The 12,589-nt window shown below is 46.6% G+C and overlaps 1 protein-coding gene across 1 annotated transcript in view; it reads left to right on the top strand.

Annotated features, from left to right (window-relative positions):
* The window catches only part of LOC124474051 (ankyrin-3-like), a 64,984-nt gene that overhangs the window by 24,451 nt on the left and 27,944 nt on the right, over positions 1-12,589 (top strand). The window contains exons 19-27 of the mRNA XM_047029905.1: positions 254-352; positions 1,287-1,385; positions 1,950-2,048; positions 2,409-2,504; positions 3,388-3,460; positions 3,664-3,726; positions 6,764-6,887; positions 10,679-10,781; positions 12,376-12,482. Of these exons, the coding sequence (XP_046885861.1) occupies positions 254-352; positions 1,287-1,385; positions 1,950-2,048; positions 2,409-2,504; positions 3,388-3,460; positions 3,664-3,726; positions 6,764-6,887; positions 10,679-10,781; positions 12,376-12,482 (863 nt within the window). The remainder of the gene's footprint in view (positions 1-253; positions 353-1,286; positions 1,386-1,949; positions 2,049-2,408; positions 2,505-3,387; positions 3,461-3,663; positions 3,727-6,763; positions 6,888-10,678; positions 10,782-12,375; positions 12,483-12,589) is intronic.

Here is a 12,589-nt window from a genome sequence, read left to right as displayed (position 1 = left end):
ACTCACCTCCCTTCAAAACAAGTGCCTCGCACACTTCCTGTCCACTGCCAGTCAGGAAGTTGAAGTATGATGCAGATGCTTAATGAGAGCGCTGACGCTCACTGTGACAAGCTTATCCTCACCCTGCCTGTGTGTGTGGTGTGTATGTGTGTGTGTGTATCTGTGTGTGTGTATCTGTGTGTGTGTGTGTATCTGTGTGTGTGTGTGTGTGTGTACCTCTGTGTGTGTGTGTGTGTGCTTCTCTCCCTGTCAGAGTGGCCTCACCCCCCTCCACCTGGCAGCGCAAGAGGACAAAGTGAACGTGGCAGAAGTCCTGCTCAACCACGGAGCGGAGATCGACCCCCAGACCAAGGTGATGCTTCCTCCGTTCCCACGGCAACCAAATGAGCTACCACAGACAAAGACATGACCTTGATCTCAACCCTCTTTCAGCCCCTTGTTTCAGCAAAAAGAAATGCGTTGCCAGGGTGGAGTAATGGGTGTGTGTTAGTAGTGTGTGTGACTGGTGCTGATACATATCGGACAACAAAGTGTGGCGCTTGGGTGTGTTTGCATTAAGGATGTTTGTAGTATAAGTTGTTTCAACAGCTCTGTATTCTCAGTAGAGGAAAGATAAACTCGCTTGCACACAAAGCACTCACACACACACTGCAGCAGTGTGTCCTGTGGTGCAGCATAAATAAAGGATCAGTCAGACACCTGAGTGGCAGGTGTTAGTGTCTGTACATACGTCACGCACAAACACACACAGACACACACAGACACACACAGACACACACAAACACACACAAACACACACAGACACACACAAACACACACAAACACACACAGACACACACAGACACACACAGACACACGCTCAGACCCGTAGCAGGCTCCTCACGTCCACCAGCCAGCGGGCTGAGATCTGCAGCAGCTCAAGGGTAACCAACACAAGGTCACACACAGACGCATGTTAGCTGCTGACGCTTCATTTGTTTGGAGCCCTGGTCACTCATCCAGTCAATCCTCCCATTACTCTTCCACACGGGAGATGCAGATCTCGTCAAATGTAAACTGTGTCACCGTTTTCCTCCAGTCTAACCGAGTGGCAGTTGGTTCTGCATGAGCTTTGGAACATCTTACACCGTTGTTTAGCCCGAGGGAAAGTTCTGTTCTTACTCACAGGATGGGAGGTAACAGAAGGAGAGTTTGGCAGGCTGACCAAGAAGGCTCTTTTCCTCTCTCTCTTCATCTCTCTTTCTGCCTCTCTCTCTCTCTGTCTCTTTCTCTCTATACTCCAACAGATGGGTTACACTCCGCTGCATGTGGCTTGTCACTATGGCAACCTCAAGATGGCGAACTTCCTCCTGCAGAACCAGGCCAGAGTCAGCTGCAAAACCAGGGTAAACACACACGCACACACCGACAGGTCTCCACTGCGTGGTATTGGAGGGATATTGTTTACCTTCTCTGTTGTGTATCAGTCCTGGCTCGTGTGTCGTCTCTGTGCATCCCTCACTGTCTCTGCTCATCCTCTTTCCTCTCTTTCTCATCCTCTTCCTGACCACTTCCTGTTCCATCCCTGTCACTCGCTCTGTCTCCTTTGCCTCCCCCTATTTTTCCATTTCCATCACTCTCTGTCACGCCCTGTTCATTTCCTCTCCGCTTTCTCTCTCTCTTTCTCCACCCTGCTCCCTCCTTCCCTCTCCCCACCCCTTACCCCACTCCATCTCTCTCTCTTACTCTCTGTCTATCTCCCTCCTCTCTCTCCATCTCTCCCTGTCTATCCCTGCATTTCCATCTCCCTCCTTCTTTCTCCCTCTCTCCATCCCTCTCTCTCTCCCTCTTTCTCTCTCTCCATCCCTTTCTCTCTCTCTCTCCCTTCCTCTCTCTCTGTCTCTCTCCTTTCCTCTCTCTCTGTCTCTCTCCCTTCCTCTCTCTCTCTCTCTCTCTCTCTCTCTCTCCAGAACGGGTACACCCCCCTCCACCAGGCGGCGCAGCAGGGCCACACCCACATCATCGCCATGCTGCTGCAGCGCGGAGCCTCGGCCAACGAGCTGACCGTGGTGAGCAGAGAGGATCATGGGAGATTCCTGCTGAGCTCATCACAAGGGCTCAATGACCTCGTCAGCAGGGTCGCACACATCCGCACGCAATACAACACACACGCATGTAGTGCGACACACACACACACAGAAAATGTAAGTGTGTATCATTAAGTCATGATGTACAGTAAAAATAAGGCATGAGAATGCAGAACAGGTGTCATTGCGTACCTCTTCAACTCGGTTACACACACCACCCATCAAAGCACGTTGAACAAACACTTGTAAACAAACACTTCCTGTCACCTCCTGCTAACACTGTTCAGCCAACAGCAGCAGGACACAGATCAGACATTCTCTCCTGTTTCCTCTCGTCCACAGAATGGAAACACCGCCCTGTCAATCGCCCGTCGCCTAGGTTACATCTCAGTGGTGGACACTCTGAGGCCAGTGACTGATGATAATCTGATCACCATGGTGAGAAACACCACATGTGATCTACAGTGTCTGCTATTCTTGATGTGTGTGATGCATCTGTACAACTAATGCTGTCCCTTTACTGACATTAGTGAATGAGTGTGTTTGTGTAGAAAGAGGCCATCCCAAATTAGGGTTTGGCTTTTGTGTGAGCAGCAGTCCAGGTATCAGAGCAAACTGGACAGTAGGTGTGTGCGTGCGTGTGTGTGTGTGTGTGTGCGCATGACTCTGACCAGTCACGTTGCCTCACATGCGTGTGTGATTGTGCCTTAAGTAGGAGGGCAGGATTGAGGCCTCAGGGTGTTCTTCAAATAGCCCAGATCACTGGCAGTGTTCTGACCTGTCCATGTGAGAGCAGGAGGTGAGAGAGAGACAGAGAGAGGGGGGGGGGGGAGATAGGAGGGGGGAGAGAGAGAGATGGGGGGAAAGAGAGATGGGGGGGAGAGAGAGGGTGAGAGAGAGGGGGAGAGATGGGAGGGGGAAAAGAGAGATGGGGGAGAGAGAGGGGGGGGGAGATGGGAGGGGGAGAGAGAGGGGGGGGTGGGAGGGGGGAGAGAGAGAGAGATGGGGGAGAGAGAGATGGGGGGGAGAGAGAGGGTGAGAGAGAGGGGGGGGGAGAGAGAGAATGGGGGGAGAGAGAGGATTAAAGTCATTAAGGGCCAGGTAGAGGTCAATGGGAATGACAGCAGTATTATTCCTATGCATTATTTATCGGTCTGTCTATCTCTGTCGACACGCATCAGTGTCACCCAAACTTTACACTAAAAGTCTAGTCATCATGTCTGTGAAGTGGTCAGGTACCGTCTGCTCCAATGGTAGCAAAACTCTGTTTATACAGGTTTAATATCTCACTCTGCTCCATCTGTGTTCTTCTTGACAACAGACTGTGACCGAGAAACATAAAATGAACGTTCCGGAGACGATGAACGAGTTCCTCGACTTGTCGGATGACGAAGGTACTGCTAACCCCAGTTTCCCTCTCAACCCCAGTTTATTCCTTCTAGTGACATTTCCATGTAAAAGCGTGTGTTTTATTAGTGAAGAATGAATTGACATGTTTTTCTGACAGTTTCTGCACGCTTGGTCTAACTGTGGATGGTTGTAGTGCTGGTGAACATGTGGCATTCGTTTTTTTCCCCCTCATGTATTCAAATCACAGTTAGGGCAAACATGCCTGAAATGCTCAATGAAGACAATGAATGTATGTCAGATGATGAAGAAGGTATTTCCCATGTCCATTTTTCTACGCTGAGGTTTTCGTTTTTGGTTTTCTATCCTTTTGACTCCTCCCTCATCCTCACCTCAGCTTCACCTGTCGGACAAGCTAACTGTTGCGTTGTCCTTCTAATACCCAGCTGCACGCCTCTACCCTGCTGAACATTGACCTGCCTATGGTTCTGTTTACGTAACGAAAGCCAGGAACTCTCTCTGTCACTTAAGCTGCTTACACTGAATTCAGATTTCTTTGAGTGCGCATCTAAAGCTCCTCTCGCCATGGCAGCGGTCTGTGTCACATGTGTACCCCGCAAAGAAAGCCATGGAACTTTCAGGATCTTTCTTTGTATTTTTCCTGTTCTCTTGTTGTTTGATAGTTGTTGCCAGCCCCAACCATTTTATTCGTATTTAGCTGTTTTAAGGTATCATAAGATATCTATGCATTTGTACTCAGGCCCTTGAGTGTATCCAAGTGTTTACAAAGTGTTTACTCTATCTGAAGTTACTTTATTAAGCTAGTGTTTCGTTATCGATAATTTTTATTATATCTTAGTGTCATGTTCCAAACTGCCTATTACCGCACCCGAAGAACACTTCTGTAATATTGATGGTATTGTCCATGGATTGTTGCTTAGGTGACCGCCGGCTGAGGTGTGGAGTTTCTGTGTCAGGTGAAACTGATAGACTTACAAGGTTACATCCACTCACTCATAGTTGGCCTCTCTCTCTCTCTTTCTCACACACACACACACACACACACACACACACACACACACACACACACACACACTTATCCATCTGTGACCTTAAGACTGATAACAATGATTGGTTCTTCAGTATGAGAATATTGTTAAAAATTATTTAAAATCCCCAAGAAAAGTTTTTTAAACCTCGAAGAATCCCATGACATGCAAGTGATCGTAGAGTGAGTGAGTGAGTGAGTGAGTGAGTGAGTGAGTGAGTGAGTGAGTGTGTGTGTGTGTGTGCGTGTGCGTATGTGTGTGTTTGTTTTCCTTCCTGTGAGGCAGTGACTGTAGATGGAAACATTTTGAACTTCAGCTAATGTCCTATGGAGGCCAATCCTATTGAGCAGATGGCCATGACAGGTCACTGCTAGTGTTGGTCAGCTAGTGACATGCTGATCTGATCTCACACCTTCTGTGGATGACAGGCCTACTACTGTACTACTGATCTTAGATCAGATTGTACTGCTCTTGCAGAGCCTGGGGGATTCAGACTGGACATGAGGGCTATTGGGTGTAGTACTACACTACAATTAACCTAGCTTGACAGTGGCAGTTGGTACATGTATCTGTCAGTGGTCTGCATACTAAACATACAGTATCTAACTAGATATATTAAGACTTAAAGGAATAACACATTTCAAATGCAGAGCTGTCCCCCTCTTATCCTCGGCAGCAAATAAACTCTGAGGGGCTTTCTGTTATCCTGTATTACACATTGTTGGTGGAAAGGCAACTTCGCTCACTTTCTTTTTCGCGTCTATAGTGGGTGTTATTTCTACCCAATGTCAACAGAAAAGTAATTGTTTGCATGCTGGATTATGCGAAGTCACCAAAGTACCGCTAACTACCAAACATGCGACCTCTCCATCCCTACACTCCATTCAGATGGTCTTAACGGTCGGAGATTCGACTGAGGAGACCCGAGGTCTTTCTCTCCAATCCAATGAGATGAGCTTTTGCTGAGCCGCCTACAAAGTATTAGCTGTCAACAGTTGCTCTCGCCACCAGACTCCAATGGCCTCCACTTTCGCTCAGCAATGGGATCTGTGTTGAAAACTCCGCATAGTTTGGACTTTGTTTGTAGCTCCACTAAGAGCAGTGAGGGTGGCGGTGCATTCCGCCTCTGCACCAGCTTCAACATGCGTGGTTACATTATCCGGACGGAACAGTGACTGTCTGACAGGACTTTCAAACGGGACGAGGCAACTTTGGGTCCCTCTATAGCGTCACTCACCTGCTCGAATCGATCTGTGGAATTATAGGGGAAAGTTAGTCGTTTTGTGGACTTTCCAGCTGGAATAAACAGATTCATACGGAAATATTTAGAGTCTGATATGGCTGCTTTTGGCATTCTGTGTAAGTAATGGGATTTTTTTGCGAGGTGTTGTTTTGGTGGCACCAAAATTGGTGCATAGAACAGTAATTAGCCTGAGGAAGATACTACCTTGTTGGATCGAACAGTTATGCACTCAGACAGAGACGAGGGAGAGAGAGTAAGGAAAAGAGCGAAGGACCAGGAGAGGGGACGCTTGCTTTTCGTGACGTTATAGCTCAGTGCTGCATTAGCTCTATAAAAATATAACACGGCTTTTAGAGGTTGAAAGTCTGTATTTGAGTGGCGGATACTGTTTGGCTACTTGCGTGAGTGGAATAATGTTTCAGTTTTACAAACGGAATGATACAGCGGTATTCGTGTTACCCATCCGAGCAAGAGTGCGGCAGTTTCAGAGGTAGGACTGCCGGGGGGAGGGGCTGCGGTGGATGACTGAAGTGTTGCAGGAGTCGGACATGAGGGAAAGGGGGAAACGATATAGCGGTGCCGACCGGCGTGTACTCTTTCGCCCAGCGAAACGAGGTGCCTTTGCCTTTCTTGTTGAAGCTTAGCCTTAACACTCAGCGCTTTGGCTTTTGTGTGTATCTGTACTGCGTTTTTTTTTTGCTTAGCAGCTGCAATGTAAAGAGGCTATGGTGCTGTCTGTAGCTGATGGCCTTAGCTGAGTTATAGATCTTTCAACCTCTGAAAGGTCTAATCTCATCTCAGAAATGCTCATTGATGCTAATTAATACTTGTTTAGGGCATTGCATTGCTGTTAATTGTATGACACCACATTGTATGTGGACAGTGGCAAAGTTGTGTGCTGGCCCAGTGCTGTAGCAACAGAACTGTAGATGGCGATGGTTATAAATTATCCAAGTGGCGTTTTATGAGCAGAAATAAGGTTTTTTTTCCCTAGTAGTGCCGCAACCACTGGCCCACATTTCAGGATTGTCATTAAAGTAACGCTACTTTTACTCCAGGTGAGGATGCGATGACCGGTGACACTGACAAATACCTGCGGCCTCAGGATCTTAAGGAGCTGGGAGACGACTCTCTCCCGCAGGAGGGCTACATGGGATTCAGCATAGGAGCACGCTCCGCAAGGTAACGGGACACAGTCCTTTTTTTTTTAAAGTAATTGTTCTGCACTTGACCGTGAGTCAGCCAGCGATGTCATGTTTGTTATCTCAGCCGTTAGCTGCTCATCCCATACATAGGTTTAATACCCAAACTCTCAGATAGGCCTATGTGTAGGACGTGTTTTTGTGCAGTTTAGGTAAATCTCAAAAAACAAAAAGGAGGTTTAAACTTTCCCTCACCGGACATTATGGAAGCACTATAAAACCGCTGAAAGGCCGCCATGTACTGATTCAGCCTTACAAAATGATTCAGCATTCTGTTCGTCTCAAAGGGTGTCAGTGACAAAATCGTAAACAACTTTGACAACTACTCTTCACCTATGGTCCCAGCATGTGTTATTGTTAGGGACACTGCGCTGTGGGTTACCCACCCCAGAATTCAGACAACATAAGGGACTATAAGAGTTGAGTGGCCAGTGGAAAAACTGGCAAGCCCCAGTGAAAGTGCATCACCACATTAGATGAGAGTATTGTGTGGCCGACAGCACATCATTGGCTGTCCATTGTGGTTGCCCTGACAGCTGGCAGTCGCATGGGGATGCATGACTGGCTAAAGACAACAACAAGGACAGGAAACAGAGAGAACAGCAGCAACGGCAAACACTGGAACAGCCCGTACATAACCTCTGTTTGACACTTCTCCAAAGCTACAGATTATGACTTTAATACGCCAGATAATATATGGAATTCTGACTGCAGGCCTGTTGTCTTTAAAACTGTATGCCGCAACTATAGAATGTATGTCATACTTCATATGGTTCGACTTTAATCATTCCGGCTTTTTGTTTTGGCGAATTGTGACTGGTTGTCTTGTCACTTGTAGGATTCATGTTAAGAAGTGCGTTGTGGTTAGTCTCTTCAGCTGTGATATGTCGAATGCTGTCATTGCTCTGTAACTACTATTATTATTATCCAGTGCTCATAGACAGAATATGTGCACCACTGTGTGTGCTGACAAGGCTCTTTGCAGGGCTGTAAGTGCAATGCAATATAAAAGCATTTAATTATTTCTATTGATTAATGAATGTATAATGCTGAGCAATTGCTTTAATTTCCATACCTTTCTGTTTATGACATCGGCCTTGCATGGTTTGCTCTGGGACTGGGAAACAGTCTCACAAATGACACACACACACACACTGCACACATGCTAACACACCACGCGTACTCTACCCATGCAAACCGCAACCCAGTTTTGGAGCACAACCCATGCAAAAGCAAAGCATCTATGTCAAAACAAATACATAATAATAAAAGCCCACTGCACTGCTTTGAAGACTTCTAAATGCTTGGCTGTTCAACCTCCTATTTCTTCTTTTCCTTTTTTTTCCTCTTCTGGCACACTTGGTTTGCTCACTCTAGCCCTAGGATCAGGTAAGAGCAGAAGGCCTAGTTATTTCATCATCCCCCTAGAACCTTCCCATAAACCCCCTTCTAACCTCTGACCCCACTCTTCCATCTCCGCTGTCTGTGTGGACCTCGTTTGGTGCCCTCTGTTTATGTGTAGAAACGTATTCCAAGCGGGTCAACTCCGTCTCGTTCAGAGTGCCACCCTAGTTCTCATCTGCCCACGATAAACCCTGTATCATGTTGCAGAGGATATCAATTAACCAGTACTAAACCAAAATCATGAATAGGAGATTATCTTGAATGTAATGGCGATGGTGTTTTGTTTTGACGCGATGATAACCGTTGTGTTGGTTTGAGTTGTGTTGATTAACCCTCGTTTTGGTTTGGTGTCGATGTGGCCGATTTTGTTTGTGCCACTCAATGTAACTTCCAGGGATCAAAAAGTAACCATCATAAACTCTAATCTGCATCAATCTCCCTGTAGTCCCAAATTGAGCCTGTGAAACTGAAGAGTTTTCATCTTCCAAAACGTCCTGTGACTATATAGTTTGACCTTTTCTGGAATGCAGAAAGGACATAAAGTAGGCCGTCAAGGCCGCAGAGTCTTGTTGATTTAAGTCATGTACTTAATAAACCCCAAACTGACCTGTAGTCAGACTGCTAGAGGACAGACAGACAGACACACACAAAAACACACACACAAACACACACACAGCATACAATTGCACATTCAAACACAGACACACACAGACTGTGCTGCTTGGCCCTATCTGACGAATGTCAAAGCAGCGATGGTAGTGTCGCACATCACACAATGAGCTCTTTGACAAATTGGCAAACATTTACTCTCTCTCTCAATGACACAGTCTCTGTCTTAAATTCAGGCTGTGACGAGACAGGGAGCGTGAAAGCAAAGAGGACGGGGGGCTGGACGGAGGGAAACGGTGTCGTGAATAGAGAAGGGACGAGGAGAAGACAGTCATTGATCAAGACAGTGAGAAATAAAGGGTTGGAGGAGAAAGAGCGATTAAAGGAGAGAGTGTCGGAGGGAGGTGAAGTCGCAAACTAGTGAGGTCGAGGGGAAGCGCAAGGGGTGTGAGGAGAGGAGACTTCCGATGAGAGCATTCCAAGAAATTGATAGAAAAAATACATAAAATTGAATTGAATTGGCAAGAGAGCACCGAGTGGGTGGAGGGGGAGGGCGGGGGGGGTTGAAAGAAAACAAAAGAGAGAAAGTGAGGGAGAGAGGGAATTAAAAATGTAACGGAAGAGGACTGATTGGGCCACAAGCAGGGCCGTGGAGAGAGAGAGAGGGCTGAGTGGTGCTCCCCATTCAGACCATGGAGAGTTGCTTGGTAACTTCGGTTGAAGGCAATGCTGAATAAAGGGCTTCTCTCTGTGCTGAATAGCATGCCTCTCTCAAAATCGCTGAACTCTGCAGTTTTTCCACCCCCCCCTTTCTATCTCACTATGTGCCACACAAACACACACATACAAATACACACAGTGAACACACACACACACCACAGATACACAGTTAATGCACACCTATAAATACACACACAAACACACACTAGGCCTACACAGTGCAGCTGTCCCTCGTTGGTTGGAGTCCTACCAACGGCATGGGACGTTTCAAAGACACAAGAGGAAAACCGAGCAGAGCAGCTATCTTGCTGCATTTCATCAGGGTATCTCTGCAAGAACAGGCAAGCGTCACAGCTACAGTGCACACCAGACTGCAGCAAAACGAAGACACAGTGAGAGAGAGAGACAGACACAGACAGAGAAAGAGAGAGAGAGATATTAACAGACACAGACAGACAGAGAGAGAGCTATTGAGAGAGAGACAGAGAGAGAGAGAGATATTGACAGACAGAGACAGACAGAGAGAGAGAGAGATATTGAGAGAGAGACAGAGAGAGAGAGACAGAGAGAGAGACAGAGCACAGGAGAGGCCTTCTTCGAGCCGCCTGCTCGTTGAACTAAATCAAAGAGACTACTGAGGTGAAAGGGAATCAGCCTTGATGTTTCTAAAATCTACCGCCACTACACGACACGCAGTCAGACTCTTACATCTGTGCTTGTGTCACCCCCCCTCCCCACGACTCAAACACACACCAGACACCTTGCCCTCTTTGTTAGCCTCTTCTCCTTTATCTCCTATACAAACAAGACTGACCTCACTTTCTCATTTCCATCTCTGAATAACAACACTTGTCTGTCTGTCTCTATTTGGCTGTGAGGCTCTGCTCTCCTTCTGTCCTTCAAACTCCACCACCTTCCTATTGCTCAGCAGGTCCCTGAAAGTCGCATCACGTTGTAACAAATTCTTTTTACTTTTTGTTTTGTTCTGTTGTCCCGCTCGCCTACGCTCGTTGTCGCGCGTCGCGTGGTAACATGTAGCCTCCGCTCCTTCAGTTCGGATAGGTCCAACACGCTGAACCGAAGCTCCTACGCCAGGGACAGCATGATGATCGAGGAGATCCTTGCTCCCACCAAGGACACGGTAGGTTCCTTCCCCGGCCTCGCATCACCTGTCTCTGCCCTCCTACCTTGCCTCTACACCCGCTCACTGACTCAACCTTTCCCTTGCCTCGTTCTATTGTTGATTCGTTTTTTTTTTTCATAAACTCCCTGTGTCCTTGTGAAACGTCCTTTTCGTTCCTCTCTCATTCCGAATCAGTGATTCTCTTAGTGAATTTGGGCCCAGGTTTTTATGGGTTGATCTCCACACCTATTGAGATTCAGGGTCGTTTACGGTTCAACTCGGGTTGTTTAGGGTTTATTTTTATGTTGAACTCATAGAAATACAGCGTGTGTACCACCTGCCACATTTATCACACACTCAGCAAGCCTTTTTAGGTGCCTGTGATGCAAAATAGTCTCCAGCCTTCTTGGGTAAACCACACTGTTGTGTTTGTCTAGATCCTAGAGCATAATTCCAGTGGTGCTAAAAACGATCTATAACTTTGTGTACTGTAAACACTGTGACGTTTCCACAAGTTCAACTAACACATTCCACGAGATTTGTGACTAAAGATGGCAGAAATATGCCGTCTGGCCTCCTCTGCGACGTAAACACACGTTTTGGCTTGAGGAGTATGTAATTGCAACACTGGGAACATGTTATTTATGAGGTTTAAAATAGAGTACCTCCCTCCTTGATTGCCCAAGTCGATGTATCAGAAACCTCCTGTTCTCTGCAGGCTCGGACACATCAGAGCACATGATAGTCAAGATTAGAGTCAATGATATTCATGTCAACCTTATGCTGACATACTGTAAGATTATCGCATTTGCCTGTCTGCCATGGTTTTCCCACAAAGAGAAAATATGGGATAATCTATATTTCTATCCATTTATTTACTCTTTGAGTTCTGAGTACAAAACTAGGGCCTGTACTAGGACATCCCTGAAAGAGACAATCACTTACTATATTCCCTTTTCTGATGATGACATGGTCCTCTCAACTACCGTTCACCTGTGAGACCACTGTCCTGTTTCTGATGCGTCTCTCTTCTCTCTAAAAGCTTCAGAATGTCTGTAAAGACCTTTCCTACTTGGTCGATCCTCTCAATAAGGTATTACATTTTGACAGACGGTTTCTTCATCGGCCATGTCTTCACAGTTCTCCATCCCCGTCACTGTCTCTGGATGTTTGTTTGTGTTCTGAAGTTCTCATTTCATTCCTGGGTGCTGGTCTCAGTATGGTAAACAGCCATCCGTTCTTCCATGCAAACTTGGTAACCCTGAATTCCCACGATCCATTTTTCATACAAACAGAACGATTGTTTCAACTGGACATTTGCCATGTTTGGGTTTCACAGTGTCCCATCTTGTGCAGAACGTTTTATTTCTAGATTATTCAAAACATATTTTCCTGGATGACTGTACCTGTTGTATGTCATGTGGTTAGATTACAGTGAATTCCTCAAGTAGGTCAAGAATCATCATTTTCTGAAAATTATAATCAGGATTAGGAGTATTTGTCACTTCCTGAATGATTTACCAGACTTTACCATTCTCCTTCTCTTTCATCCGCCACCCTTCCTCCTCCCCTCCCTCTCCTCCCCTCCCTCTCCTCTCTTCCTCCCTCACAGCACCTTGCAGTGACACGGGACCACAACTCGGAGTGTCTGCGTCGTTACAGCTGGACACCCGACACTATGGACCACAGCAACGCCGTGTCCAGCCCCGTCCACTCAGGGTAAGAGCTCCAAACTCCTTCCTCTCCTCTAAACACTTACCTCAGGTCAGTTTACAGTGTTTCCCACGGGTGTTTATGGCTAGGATGTATGGGAAGCTAAACTGAAT

Source organism: Hypomesus transpacificus, chromosome 11, assembly GCF_021917145.1.
Source record: "Hypomesus transpacificus isolate Combined female chromosome 11, fHypTra1, whole genome shotgun sequence".
In the NCBI taxonomy this organism is placed as follows: domain Eukaryota; kingdom Metazoa; phylum Chordata; class Actinopteri; order Osmeriformes; family Osmeridae; genus Hypomesus; species Hypomesus transpacificus.
Note: the sequence above shows the minus strand (reverse complement) of the source record. Positions and strands in the feature narration are given on the sequence as shown.